This window comes from Pseudochaenichthys georgianus, chromosome 22, assembly GCF_902827115.2.
Source record: "Pseudochaenichthys georgianus chromosome 22, fPseGeo1.2, whole genome shotgun sequence".
NCBI classification, from domain to species: domain Eukaryota; kingdom Metazoa; phylum Chordata; class Actinopteri; order Perciformes; family Channichthyidae; genus Pseudochaenichthys; species Pseudochaenichthys georgianus.
Window position 1 is genome coordinate 21,742,215 of NC_047524.1, and position 15,821 is coordinate 21,758,035.

General features: G+C 43.0%; 1 protein-coding gene across 1 annotated transcript in view; it reads left to right on the forward strand.

Moving 5' to 3' along the window:
* eipr1 (EARP complex and GARP complex interacting protein 1) overlaps positions 1–15,821 on the forward strand; it is a 74,763-nt gene that overhangs the window by 33,910 nt on the left and 25,032 nt on the right. The window contains exon 6 of the mRNA XM_034111695.1: positions 10,924–11,060. Within this exon, the coding sequence (XP_033967586.1) occupies positions 10,924–11,060 (137 nt within the window). The remainder of the gene's footprint in view (positions 1–10,923; positions 11,061–15,821) is intronic.

Genomic DNA, 15,821 nt, shown 5'->3' on the forward strand with positions numbered 1-15,821 from the left:
GTTGTATAACAGTAGAGCTGGTTGAATCACAAACCTGCCAGGTAACCTTTACGGTTGGTGCTTCCTTTAAACCAGTAGCCAACATCCACGGTCAGATCCTCTGGATCAAATCCGGATATCTGCAATACATGAATTCAAGTATCTATTGCAACTATCAGCAACTTACTTCCATAAGCTTCTGCCCCGCATGTTTGGCAGTGTTGTGGATGATATGACAGGGGCATCCATGGATGTAAATACTGCCATTTTCCTTCAACATTCTGGCTGAGATTGAATTCCTGGCACCTGTATTTACAGGGGCATTGTCAATAGAGACCTAAACAATTTCTCCAAGGGATGTCATTTTCCTGCAAGGTGTCATTGATTTTTGTGTAGATCACTTCAGCGGTGCTACAGCTCCGCCCACTGGTGGTGCACATATCAAGGAACCTGTGCACAACTTTGTTGGTGTCAAAAATTCTGACAGTGAGAGGATTAATCTTCTCTAGACCTGTAACAATAAGGACCATAACTAAAACAATATGTTGTTCAAATTGTATGAGTGCATGTTGAAATGGATAAAAAATAAGTACTAATTACTGATAGAAGTTGTTAAGCACATACCAGTATCATTCGAGCCATCTGTGACAAGTGTGAAGGGATTCTCTCTCATCTTCATCACCAATTCCTTCTTAAAATGAGGTGCCACTGCTTCATTTATGAGGCACGTTGTTTTGTGCTTGCGCTCTTAAAGCCCTGAGCTGTAGGGGAGTCTCTAAAACATTCTTTGTACAAGGGGCTGAAATGGTCAGCAACGGCAAAGGGAACATTGTGCTGCACCATTGCAACAGCAACCTTCACCTCAGCCATCTTGGTCTGCAACAGAAACAACTGATTACATACCTCATAACCTTAAATACGTTTTCAAGGTAATATGACCATCAATTTGAAGAGAAATGTAATTCATCAAACATTGCCGCCAGCTTTTTAGTTTTCCTGTGCTACACTGTACTGTATGTACCTTGGCCTCTTGTACACTCATGCCTCCAACAGAAGTTTCTGGCACGTAGAACTGTGCAATACTGCTGACTGAGTTTAGAGACTGTTCTTTGGCCCGATGTCCCTTGCCTTCCACATGCCTGCTTATGTCCCTCACGCCTTGATGAGCACAGGAGTTCTCTTATCTGCACACTGAACACCAGTAGAAGGAGCTGGTGGTTCCCATTGTGATGAATGGCCATCGAGTTGACCACTCCTTCTTAAAGGAACACCTATATGTGGCTGCTCCACATATTCCTCTCCTTTTCTCTGTTTCCAATGGGTTCTCCCCAGTCTCCTCCACTGCCTCCTCTACCTCCTCCACAGTCTCCTCTACTGCCTCCTCTACAGTGTCCTCTGACCTGGCCACCTTATTAGGGAGCTGATTGTTTTGAAAGCATGAAAGAATGCTTAGTTGCCTATTTCCTGACATCTTTGAAAGACAAATGCAATAATTATTAATATGCTTTGTTTTCTGATAACATATACACACACTCACGCCAGGGATGGAAATGAACACCAACCATCAGCCAAATGCTGGTAAAACATAACAGTGGCTGGTAGATTTTAAATACATAATACAAATGTACCATAGGTTTACTACTGAATGGCTGGTAGATTTTCCCCAGTGGCTGGTAAATGTTCATGTGTTGTGTAAATATTCAAATGTTTTGAAAAATTAATTTCCAGCCCTGGCGCGCGCGCACACACCGGGAAAATAGCAGACACAGGGACAGTCCAACAAGGGAGCAAATAGCCTTGGTGCTTACTACAATAACAATAACAACAATGATAATAATAAATAACAATAATAATCATTATAATAAGTTAGTGTAGGCGCAAAATTCCGAAGAAAACAAGCGTCAGAACAGCTGCTGAAATTAGCTAGCAGGGATTCAACCGGCTCGCTAGGCTAGTTCATGCATACTCTAGTCAGTCAAACTGTTAGCTAAAAGCTCCCTGGACATATATTCCATAACAATGAAAATTAATGATGAGATGATTTACTGTACTGAAAATATGGTCTTCTCCCACGTTGAGCAGTCTGTAGCCACGCAAAATGTCAGTGAGTGACTATGTAACAGCCGTCCTCTTTGGTTACTCTTCAGCGAGCGTCTTAATCATTGGAATGGAATCAGAATGTAATGTTGTAGCGGAATGTCTAAATCCTACCCGGATACAGCCATGTTATTTTCTAATTGGCTGTTCGACAGCTTACATTCTTTTGATTGGTTGATACGTGGCTACAGTGATTCTGTACTAGTTTGTTTACAAAATTGCGGCGCAACTTGGTGGGCGGTACCCTGGAAAGAAATCTCTGCGTGAGAAATACAAGGTGTGGCGTGTGAATGGAGTGAAATGCGTGTGTCTCACGCCAAATGCGTGAGACTTGAGAGGTCTGCATTCAATAACAGTAAATAGGATATGTGTATGGTAGGTATGTGGGAGGAATGATGGGTGCGTGTTCAAATGAGTGAAAATATGGCTGTGGATACTGGTGAGTGTAGACTGTGGGCTGTGTCCCTATGGTATTTATCATGACACGTGGCTGGTAGGTCGGTTGACCTAGGGATGTGTATGTGAACATCTGGCCAGGGCGTCGGTCTCTGGTAGATCTTCTTAGTGCAGGCTGAGTCTCTTGGACATCTCTTTATTGGTCATCGGACTGACACAGAACTTGCTCATTGTAAGGCTGAGGCTCACCAGCGCTTGTCACTTGTTCATCTTGTCTCTCTTGTTCTTCCTCAGTAACACTTTCAGATTCAGGCTCAACAGGAGCTGTTTCCTCAACACAAACTTCTATCTGCTCAGGCGGGGTTTGTGTCCCACAGTTAACCCTTAGATGAGGCCTGGCTTGTTAATTTCTTGGCATACGTAGCCAATACTGTGGAGCTTCATCTTCATCTGATTCACTTGTGTCATCATCATGTCTTTGTTCAATCGTGTTTGATGGTCTTGTTGTATTGACGTTTCTCTTTTGTGGTTTGGCTGGTGCGTTTGTGACAACTGGCTCTACAGGTAAGTCGTTTACTTGGAGCAACAAGTTTCTGTGGAGAGTGCGGATGCGACCTCCCCCTGTCTCTGGGCTCACCTTATAGACGTGGTTATCACCAAGCTGTTCTCTGATGACGTAGATTGTCTTTTCCCAATAAGGCTTTAACTTGCAGAGACCTCCTCGTTCAGCGAGATTACGGACAAGGACCCTATCTCCTGGCTGAAGAGTCACACCTCTGTTTTTTCTGTCGTAATAATGTTTGCCTTTAGCACTCAACTTCTGGCTGTTGGTGCTAGCTATCTTATATGCTTCGATCATTTTCTCTGCCCATTTTTCTGCGTAACTTCTGGCTGTCCTTGGTTCGTCTTCTGCTACCAACCCGAAAAGTAGGTCAACAGGAAGTCGTGGGTGACAACCATACAACAGATAGTGTGGGGAGTAACCCGTCGACTCGTGCTTGGTACAGTTGTATGCATGAACGACATGATGCAGGTGATCTTTCCAGCTCTCTCTCTCGCCCAGTGTTCGGAGCATTTGCAACAGGGTTCGATTAAACCTCTCAGCAGGGTTGCCTTGCGGGTGGTATGGGGAAGTCCTGGAATGGCTCAAGCCGTAAAACTGCCTGAGGACTCTGAAAAGCTCATTTTTAAACTCCCTTCCCTGATCATGGTGGAGTTTAGCTGGATATCCAAACCGAGGGACAAAGTCATTGAATATTTTGTCAGCAGCCGTCTTGCCTGCCTTGTTTCTTGTGGGGTATGCTTGGGCAAACCTGGTGAAGTGGTCGACAACCACCAGAATGTACTCGTACCCTCCACGGCTGGTCTCAAGGTGGAGAAATTCAGTACAGACAAGTTCAAGAGGTGAGCTTGATGTTAGACCCCCCATGGGCGCTCTGTCATGTAAAGCTGGCTTCTACTGCTTTATACAATGACATTTCCTGGTTATGTACTCTTCAATATCCCTTTTCATAAAAGGCCAATACAATCTTTCTCTTGCAAGGCTCAAGACTCTCTCTATACCAACATGTCCCATATTGTCGTGCAGGTGAGTGAGGGCTGTCTGCCTATAGGTAGTCGGCAAGACTAGCTGTTTGCGACCCAGCGTCTTCCTATACAGGAGGCCATTTTCCAAGTACAGCTTGCTCCACTCTCTTGAGATGTTCCTGGTCGATTTGTCCAAAGTCCCACGTATTTCTTCAGTCATTTCTGCGTTGTTCTCTTTTAACTGCAGTATTTTCCCAATGGCAGGATCTTGCCGTTGCTCGCTTACCAGTTAATTGTGGTTGATAACTGGGAAAGGTTCTGTGTGTGTTTGTTGTTGAGATGAGATGTTCAGTGCTGCCACCCATGCAACTTCTCCTTGTTGGGCTGTCCTGCTACCTTCCCAGGTGGCACAAACTGCTTCTTCTGACAGTTTCTCTGAACTCTGACTCATGTAGGTGTTAATGTCAAGGGGGCAACGAGAAAGAGTGTCTGCGTCGACATTGAGTCTGCCTGGCTTGTACCTTATTTCAAAGTGGAAGTCTGCAAGCTGCCCTACCCAGCGATGACCCACTGCATTGAGCTTAGCAGTGCTCATCATGTAAGTCAAGGGATTGTTGTCAGTATAGACAATGAAATGTGGGGCATAAAACAGGTAGTCTCTAAACTTATCACATACAGCCCATTTCAAGGCCAGGAATTCAAGCTTCCCACTGTGGAGATGGTAACTCTGTTCGGCTGGTGTTAGTGTGCGGGACCCATAGCCAATCACTCTCATCTTTCCAATCTGGTTCTGGTAAAGAACAGCTCCAAGACCTAGTTGAGAGGCATCTGTGTGGAGTGTGAAAGGACTTTCGAAGTCTGGATACGCCAACACTGGTGGGTTGGTTAGGATGTGAATGAGACGGTCAAGGATCTGCTGGTGCTCTCTGTTCCACTGTACTGGGGTGCGTGAAGGCAGTTGAGGGCCCTTTGTTTTACCCTTGGTCGGCTTGGTTTGAGGTGAGTCAGACTTTATCTGGAGCAGCGTGTATAGTGGTCTGGCTATTCGTGAGAAATCCTGCACATATGTTCGGTAATAGCTCAGAAAACCCAGCAGCCTCCTGACATCACCTGCAGTCTGTGGAGTCTTCTCTTTCAGTGCTTGCACAGCCTCTACGTCTTTCGGATCCACTCTTACCCCGTCTGCAGACACAAGCCGTCCAACATATCTTACTTCCTTGCGAAATAACTCACACTTTTCTGGTCTCAACTTTCCATGACGCTGCAGAGCTTTCAGTACACGTCGCAGCACCTCAACATGTTCTTCAAAAGACTTCGAGAAGCAGAGGACATCGTCTAGATAAGGAATGCAACACTCATCCCTGAGCTCCTCAAGCATTTCCTCCATGCTTCTTTGAAAGGCTGCTGGTGCGTTTGACAAGCCAAAGGGCATTCTGACCCATTCATATAGACCCCACAGGGTCGTGAAGGCAGTCAGGTGCCTTGAACCCTCGGCAATAAAGCCCTGGTGATATGCCTTGACCTGGTCTAGAATGGTAAACCAGCTGTAGCATCCAAGCGAGTCAATCAGGTCCTGAATGCGGGGAAGCGGATGTTTGTCTGGCACAGTCTTCTTGTTAAGCAGTCGGTAGTCAATGCACAGGCGCAATGACCCATCTTTCTTTCTCACACACACAACAGGTGCAGCATATGGAGACTTAGACTTTACAACCCATCCTTTCACTATCAAATCTTGTCTGTGCTCTTTTACTTCCTTGTACAGCGGCTTTGGAATTGAAACATACGCCTTCTGAACTGGAATGTCATCTTTGGTCCTTATTGGCATCTGAAGAGAGGGAATACATCCAATGTCACTGCTGTCACAGCATATCTTCAACCATCCGTTGCTGTTCCTCAGTGAGGTGACTGAGGTCAACAGGTGGTCGCCATGGCGCAGTTGTGGTTGTTGTAGGAGTGGTGACATTGTTTACTTCAGCTCTCACTGTTGTCATCTGTGGTATTTCAACCTCTGGTGTCTCTGTCTTTCCCAACTCAATGACTTTGGCTACATGTTGAATGGAGCCCAATGTGGTTCTTTTTGGGAGAACGATTTCATGCTTTGTATGATTGGAAATTGGCACTGCGATAAGTGGCCATTTGCTTTTACTGATCTCTAAGAGGCCTTCTCCAACACTCAGCTGTTCTAGAGTTGTGTTCTCTTCTGAAGATTCATATAGGACAACTGGGTCAGATGTGTCAAAGCTAGGCGGTACTCGGCACCTTACATGCATTGTCTTTCCTGCTGGAATAGATATGTCATCTCTACCTACTCTGATTGTGGCCATGCTGTGGCTTGGTGTCTCTTGGACCTGAATATAATTAACCATAGCCATTGCCTGTTCTTCTTCCACGCTGAGTGCTCTGCGTAAGAGGCTGATAACTATGTCAAGCTCATTAGTAGAGGACACCTGTCCATTTATCATCTCTCTGAGAACATTTGAGCCTAGTAGAGGTTGAGGGAGCCTAGTAGAGGTTGAGGGAGGGGAAGTTGACTGATTAGGAAGGGGACCTGTATTGTGAGGTTTGGATTTTCATTTCCTGCGAGGTTGACTGTCATCCCAACCCAGCCATCATATGGGATTTCTTGTCCATTTGCAGCAAACAGATCAAGGGTTTCATCTGGTTCAAGGAGTTCGGCCAGTGGTCGTAATGGTTGATCTGGGATAAATGTCTTCTTCCAGGACCTATCAATGAGGCTTACTGGTGATCCGGAGTCAAATAACACTGTTACTGCATAGCCACTGATTAAACATTTGAGCTGACTTTTCTTACCAATTAGCGATGCAGTGCGGGTGATATTCTCCGGTGTTACAAGTGTCTCTCTGGAGCAGTTGTTGCTGGCTTTCTTGTAATATTGTTTTTGTTGGGAGTGTTGTTGCTTACATTTGGAGCTTACTGAGTGGGACTGGAGCTGTGAAACGGTCTCTGGCTGTCCCTCATCAGATACCGACTCTCGTTTCCCGGCTGCCTTGTTCTTTTTGAACAGCCAACTGCACGATGTCCAAGCTCTCCACACACAAAACAATGGCTACAGGCCTCTAAGCCTTGTTGTGAACAGTTAACACAGAGGGGGATTTTACCTTTCCTTGTGAGAGGAAGCTGACCTGATGTGGGAGGAGGTAAAACCCTTGAGTGGGTCGCTTGTATCACTGCTTTTTGCTGGTCCATCAAAGCTGCCATCATCTTTGCTAAGTTCTCCACTTGAGCGCTGAGCTGTTGTATTGTTTGAAGTTCCTTCTTGTTGTTGATCTGCTCTCCACCATCAACCTGAACACTATGTGTATGTGTTGCCTTTGGTCTGGAAGCATAACCTAACCTGCGATGATGTTCGTTTTCGTCACTGATTATCTTCATTACTTGACTGACAATTTCCTCATCAGTAACTTGGCTGTTTGAGAGGAGTGGTTTCAGTTGCTGTCTCATGTCTGTATGTTTGAATCCTAGACCCTGGGAAATAGTATGAAGGAAAACCTCATAAATGGTTTTAGGGTTGTAGCGAATGTCCGCATTAGCTTGTCTTGACTGGAAGATGATTTTCTGTTTGAGTTCAATCATGCGATACAGGAACTGCTGGGGTGAGTCTTGGTCATGTTGTTTTGCACACATGAGTTCCTGGAACAGTTCTGTACTGGCCTTATCACCAAGGTGAGACCTGAGGAATCCCCTGAGTTCACTGATTGTTATCTCTTCTTTATTGGTGAGCATGTCTTTGAAAGCACCTGGCTTAACAATCCTCAGCACACCTCGGATAACCTCTCTCTCTCTGTGAAGCCATCTTTGATTCCCTCGTCTATCTGTTTGGAGATGTTGCTATATGTTACTTCAGAGTTTTGGTCTCCAATCTGTCCGTCATGTACCTTGAATTCTCTACGCTGGAGATAAGGTAAGTCCTTTAAGTAAACCATCTTCTCAGTGTCAGCCTTCTGTGTGTTGTGATTTGATGTGGTGTGTTGTGGTGTTGGCTCACCTATGCTCTGGTACTTACTGCGTGCTGGGCTTGCCATATATTTGTGGTGTTGTAGCTTCTTGCCTAGCTCTTTGTGCATTAGCTGGAGCTGCTCTATACTTTGGGTAGTTATGTCTGTGTTAATATCAGTGTGTGGTTGTGTAAAATAGACTGTTGTGTGTGCAGTACTATGTCTGGCAGTTAACATGTCACTGTTAGCATGTGAAGATGTAGTGGCATTACTTTCCCTAACAGATGAAGCTGTGAATGTGTTCTGTTCGTGTGTTACCCCATTTGTGACAAAATCTGCATCAACATTATTGCTCATTTAACATGAGCAATTGACTCATACCTTCATCTTCAGAACTCAGTAGTTCCTCAGACTGCATATAACTTAAAATAAAGTCTACCCAACCTTCTTCATCAGTAGACTCTAAGTCGTGTGTACCTGAACTGTCTTTTGCGATGTCTCTGGCAAGCTAGTAGACCTTGATGCCTGAGAGATTGAACAGTTTCTTTTTGATGCTCCAAGCAAGTTCTTTGCGTGCTATGGACATGACGTACGATGGCTCGACACAGTAGCGGTGCGGTTCCCTTGGCAGAATGAATACCCTCCTGGCTCTGTTCTCCCCTCATGGACACCCACCAGCTGTCGTCACAGATGCAGTCACGTCACCTTGGCCTCGTGGTTCTGATATCTCTGGATCTGCTCCCCTTGATTGGTGAAGACAGATCCCGGACGAGCCCCCAACATTTGTTACGGGTCCCAAAAGCTTGGGTACCACAGCAACAATAAATGATTTCTGTAGAAAACAGAAAAGTGCAGCAGCAATAATTATACACAGAATCCTGTTGATCATCTGGATTGCTTCTTATTCAAAATTCAAAGTACACAGTTACATTCAAATAGCTGTACTTTACAAACATCACATTTCTCCATTTAAGTTATCCGTCTGTCACAGTCAATTACTGTATCTCAAGAAGAAATTCAACATAGTCAATATAAACACATAACGCTATCAAATAATACTTTCTATCAATATATCTATCTTTACCAAATATAACATATTATGGAGATCACAAAAATACACTGTCAATGTTAATAAACAAAAAACAAGGCAATGTGCCTGCAAGACTTCACTCAGGTAAACAAAACATATTACCCGTGCGCAGCAGCTAACCTGCCTGCGAGCCCTCGCTCAGGTCACATTTACCCAGGCTTGGCTGAAGCCCGCGAAAATGGCATCTATTGTTGCCGACAGTTTAGTATTTTTAAAATACCGTTACTATGTCAAACATGCTCAAAACTTTCTGACACACTCTCCTAAACATCTCCAACATCATATCTAATTCACAGTTAGAATTAGTTAACATTGATCATTTTCATCATGTACTGACCTGTAAAAAACAGAAAAGTGCAGCAGCAATAATGATACACAGGATCCGGTTGATCGTCTGGATTGCTTCTGAGGAGCGGGCGGAAGTGTCCCCCCTAAGATAACCCAGATGTCACCGCTCACCTGCCAAAGGTTCCACCTTGGTGCTACTTACTCGTACTGCTTCTCAAACAGTACAGATAAACCATAAAATGATATGAATGTCACCAAAATATATACAGATAATGTTGGGCTTTTCAAAACAATAAATTCACTGTTTAGCAAAAATAAATAAAAGTAAATACACAAATAATTGTACCATTGTTGGGCTGTACCACACATATCTAGATAAAAGTTCATTTTTATAAAACATGGTTTTAAAAGTAATGCCTTTTCTTCCATTCAGTGCATACTGACTATCTTAACAGGTCATTCAAAGCTCCAAATTGATATTTTGGCAATTTAGGGAAAGAAAAACAAGCTGAAAAACACAACATCTGACATCACATAAAAATTCAAAAATGATTACCTTGTTGGCAAGCATTGTCCTCTTTCCTCGTCCAGAAGAAGCAGAGCAACAGTATTTATTAGTACTTGTTTTTTTACTGTCCCATTTGAAGAATTGATGTCCAATTTCAACACAACTTTTGTTCAGTTATGCTTTCCACCAGTCCATAAAAAATGTCAAGCTGCATGATGTGCACATACAGTAGCCTGGTTTCAAATAATTCTAGTTTAACAATACAAATTGGTCAAGAGTTTTCCCAAATAATGGCCTTTTCCTTACAGTTGGAGAAAGAGAGAACACCGTTATGTTAGCCAATTTAAGCAAAAACTTCTGAAACTTTGTTTTCAAAAAAATGAAAATGACGTTTGGATGGATGCATCACCAACTGGTGATGGGAAAACTAAACCAAAAATAATATTCCCAAAACGAAATTGGGCTAAAATTAAGTCAGTGACTGGCTAAATAAATGTAATGTGATTTTAAAGGTAAGGTTAGCTTGGAGCTAACCATTGGGCAGAGAGCATAGAATGGGGTTATTCAAGCTTTCTTCTGAAAACCACTGCCTGCTCTTGAAAAAAGAGTTAATGAGAGCAGAACTAGCCTGCCAGAAAACCAAAACAATAAGATAAAAGAGTCTGTAGAGAAAATAGGAACTGCAGAGCTTAGTACAATGAGTGTGTCACCACAACTCCATTCACTGCTGACAGGAATTTGATCAATTGTTAGAATAAGTTCTGTTCATTATAGCAGAGTCTTAATCAGAACAAAATTCAATCTTGAGTGGGACATTTAAAGTAGGTAGAGGTTTCATGTGCAAATGTGTCAGCGTGGCGTAAATCTGCAGGCAGTTGGTGTGCCGCTAATGGCCAAAATATTACCACGGTGTCTCACGGAACCATTGTAATGTTGAGTGGGGCCTGCAGAGAAAATGAGCTCTGATAAAGCCTTATTATGTTGATGGAGTGCCCCACACCGGCTGAAACAGTCACACAGATTTGGATGAAACTCACGTCCCTGCTCTGAGATGGTAATGAAGGTGTTGCTGTCCTCTGCAGGTTTCCAGCACGGCCACCCTGGAGGGCAAAGGTCAGCTGAAGTTCACCTCGGGCAAGTGGAGCCCCCACCACAACTGCAGCCAGCTCGCCACAGCCAATGACACGGCCATACGGGGCTGGGACCTCCGCACCATGAGGTGAGAAATGCTTTGTGGGCCTGGTCGGGAAATACAATATTTTTGGTATTTTCAAGTCTGAGATGTTCCTGAAATCCTGATATTGATACTTTAAATGGTCATTATTTAAGGTAGAGATGATTTATTTTTGTATTTACTTTACAAAAACCTCTCCTCATAATTCACTGTATTGATATTTTGGAAATGTGATTCAGCACATGAGTTTATAAAACCCCATATGCTCAAAAACACTGACTGACAACAAGCTAGAAACGTAAATTTGAAAAAAAGAAGTTTCAGTCATATTGAGGATTGAACATTTTTAAACATGAGGTATGTGTTCTGTAAGCTTTGCCACTCAGTGTTAGGACCTTTTTTTTACATGACACATTTCCACATGCACCTGACTTAAAACCAGTCGGATGTTTCTCAACAGCCTGAATTTAAATCTGACAGAAGTGATTCATGTAAGTTCTACTCTGAGCTTAATAATGTGTCATTTTACATGTAATTACAAGATACTTCAGTGCGGCACACTGAAGTATACATGTAATGTGACTCATCATGCCAAATGAACGTTTTTTTTTACTTCAAATTGACTATCAATCCACATGTTTATCCCCAAAAACGTGGATATTATCTTTTTGAGAAGCATGCTTTTGAATCCAAATGTTTTATTTGTTTCTTATTCTTTTTTCAAAGTTGTATAAACATAAGCTATTATTGATCTACAATTTTGATCCGATTTCTGTTCTGCCCAGAAACATATTTCTTTAGGAGTGTCTGTCTGGAATTAGATACCTTTACTGATCCCCATGGGGAATGTTCAGTGTTCCACATGTTTTTCTTCTTTTTACACACACGTTACAGTGCAAATACACACATGGAATACAGTTACAGGTGTACAAATGCATTATAAAGAGGTGCGTGCCAGTATGTCCAGTGCCAGGGAGCAGTTGGGGGTTCAGTACCTTGCTCAAAGGCACCTCGGCAGTGCACCTTTCCAGCTACCAATCCACACTCTGTATTATTTTGGTCTGATTGGAGATTTGAACCGGAGCCAAGTCCCTACAAACTGAGCTACAGGAAGGCGGTGGTTACGGTGGACTGAGCCTCTGTCAGTGTCCTCCTGTCTTTATATGAAACATTTTGTTAGCCTGTGGTTGTTCATGAGTGTAATGAAGTGTGAGCTTCTCCACAGCTCATGATAAAGTGCGAGGCGGTCGAGCTCTAATGTTCCTGTTTGACATGGAGCATGTGTAGTACCCCACATTAGCCTGCAGGTTATCAGCCACCCACCCCCCAACCTCGAGCTTTGCGTGTGCATGCATTGTGTGTGCTTTGTTTGCATTTGTGTACGTGATGAGCGAGGTCAGCAAGTGTGTACGCGTGTGCTCTGCCCGAGGAATAACAATCACCTCGCTATCCATCGCAATGATAACGTGCCGAGGAGATTGAGAGGGGGGCACCGGGTGAAGGAGAGGGAGAATGTATATAATGTATATATATTTACAAGATGTGTATCACAGGCCCAGATAAGATAGAGAATCATTGATATCACTCCCCTTCAGCCCCATAAGAAATTACCGAGTTCCTGCACGCTCCATTTTGGCCGTTCTCCTCCCGCTGTGCTATTTTGAAAGATGCAACAGTGCTGATTTGGCCGTGGGCACAAAGGGAAGGAGGGGTGGCAGCACAGGGCTTGTTAGCACAGACTCTTCTCTGATATCACAGTACTGTACCGAAAGATATATTTTAGACACATTTTCCCAAAATTCAGCTGGTATCTTTGGACACTTCCACGAAAAAGTGTTAAATACATTTATGTGGTCTTTAATTTTTTTTTAAATGATAATAATAAATTGGTTGATTCTGCTTATGGAAATAATGGCCTTTAATTTGAATTAAAATAAGTTTACTCAATGCTTTACATATTGTTTGTTATATAATATAAAAAGCAGATAGAAAATGAGATACACATCAAACGCAAAAGAAAGACATAAACAAATAATCCACTACTTGATCATTAATTTGAATTAACATAATAATCTAATGAGCAATTCATAATTTTTTCAGATTGGTTGCTTTTTCCTTTTTTTGGTAAACTGTCGCTCTTGACTACTTAAAAAATGTAATATAATTCATATTAAAAACATATAATAATAATACAACATTTGTAAATATATTAATAAGTTATAAAGTTAGTTTACCTAAAAGACCAAAACAAATAACCTAATGTAAAAAGCTTATATACAAAATGTTTTGGTTGATATTTGTATTTTCTGCCCGTTTTGTCCATGCTTTAATGTTCAAAAAGGTCTTTATTCTTCTCATACTGCCTGTGCTGAGCACCTCTTTTCATTCTCTGTTTTTCTGATTTGTAAACCGTTTCGAGATGTCCCGCCCCTTAGCCATCAGTTACAATGGGTTGAAGCGCTAGCCAATAGAAGCGCGAGTGTTACATAGCGATGTCACTAAACTCCCTCTCAAGGGAACTTTGGGATTTTAGAATTTGCTGATCCTTTACATGCACACAAACCCATACAACACACTACAGGAAAAAACCCCAAAGCATAATAGGGCCCCTTTAAAAACAAGAAAAGATTCCTATAGCTTCATATGATAATATAAGTAACAGCTCCCTCATTTCTATGGGTCTTTTTTGGTCATTTATCCAATAACTGAATGAATCCGTGTGCCTTCTTCACTCGGACAGAAACCAAGGGCATGGAGTGTTTGCCTGAGTGTGTGTCTGAGTGTGTGTGTGTTCAGGCGTGCGCGTCCATGCGCTAGTGTGAAGTGGTTGCAAGTGAAAAGCTTGCAAGTGTGAATGAGCATTGAGCCACGTGTGTGTGTGTGTGTGTGTGTGTGTGTGTGTGTGTGTGTGTGTGTGTGTGTGTGTGTGTGTGTGTGTGTGTGTGTGTGTGTGTGTGTGTGTGTGTGGTGTGTGTGTGTGTGTGTGTGTGTGTGTGTGTGTGTGTGTGTGTGTGTGTGTGTGTGTGTGTGTGTGTGTGTGTGTGTTGTGTGTGTGTGTGTGTGTGTGTGTGTGTGTGTGTGTGTGTGTGTGTGTGTGTGTGTGTGTCTGTTTGAGTAAGTGACTTGCATGTGACAAGTGACTGTGTGCTAGCCTGTGTTTGCTCTTTGCTGTGATGTGTGTGTGTGTGTGTGTGTGTGTGTGTGTGTGTGTGTGTGTGTGTGTGTGTGTGTGTGTGTGTGTGTGTGTGTGTGGTGTGTGTGTGTGTGTGTGTGTGTGTGTGTGTGTGTGTGTGTGTGTGTGTGTGTGTGTGTGTGTGTGTGTGTGTGTGTGTGTGTGTGTTTGTGTGTGTGTGTGTGGTGTGGTGAGCTCATGCCTCTACATAAATATGACCCGCTTGTAAGTGTGTGTGCTGTGTGTGTGTGTGTGTCCAGTTGGTGTGGCAGCTGTGTGATGGCAGCCTTTCAGCACGCTCCGCTGCCTCCTCAGACGACCTCTGAGGTGTCCCCTCACACCTGCACAAACACATAGGCGCACACAGGGAAGTACACAGATACACACTCTTCTTTTCTCCCCCCCCCCCACCACTTCCCTTAACTTCCCCCAGGCTCGCCCCCCCTCTCTGCCAGCCCAATCACGGCTGCCGTTCTCTGAAATAAGGACAGGGGGAGCAGCCCAGCAGTAGCAGCCGCCTTTAGTTAGTCATCTTACACCCCGGAGAGGAGTTTCTGCAGCACACCCCATCTCCCAGACACACACCACTTCTAAAAAAATAAAATATAACACTGCTTATAAAACATATATGGAGCCTGTTCTAGTTTGTACTGATGTAATATGCAGCATTATGTAAATTATGAAATACTCTGCTCCGATATTGGGGACAGAAAGTGGTGTTTAATGGAAAAGCCTGACACATTTTCTCTTCTCCTAAGCCTGTCTTTTTTATTGTACCTCTGCTTTTACATTATTCAGAATCTACGGGAAGGCTGTTGTGATTTTATAGAAATTGATGCATGATTTAAAGTCTTATTTCACTTGTGCCCTAGGTTGTAAGAAGGTACTTGGAGCATTTTGTGTGTGTGTGTGTGTGTGTGTGTGTGTGTGTGTGTGTGTGTGTGTGTGTGTGTGTGTGTGTGTGTGTGTGTGTGTGTGTGTGTGTGTGTGTGTGTGTGTGTGTGTGTGTGTGTGTGTGTGTGTGTGTGTGTGTGTGTGTGTGTGTGTGTGTGTGTGTGTGTGTGTGTGTGTGTGTGTGTGTGTGTGTGTGTGTGTTTTTATTTTTAAATTCAGTTTCTGACGAACGCCAAAAAAGACCGAGATTATGGAATTAAACCAATAAATAAAAGCAAGGATAATTGTGTGTTATTGGTGAGTAAATAACAGTGTGTTATTTTGAAAAGAATAACAAATTAGAAGGAAAAAAAAGATTTTAAAAAATACGAGGCTCTGAGCCCCATGTATTTTCCTCACAGACGTAAGGGTAAATCTTCGTCATAACTAGCAAACTAAACATCATGTACATGTACTGCACAAATAATCAGAAATAAAAACTCATTACTCGCATACAATGACATCAAAACGCATTTGAATGGCCAAATGAACCATAAAATAGGCATTTTCCACCGAGAATAACAAGAAGGTCAGCCATTGTTGTTGATCACGTGGTCTGGGAGCTGTTGCAGCGTCCATAGCAACCACCTTAGCAACCATGAATGTGTACACATTCATGAAGTAATCTTCGTCATAACTAGCAAACTAAACATCATGTACATGTACTGCACAAATAATCAGAAATAAAAACTCATTACTCG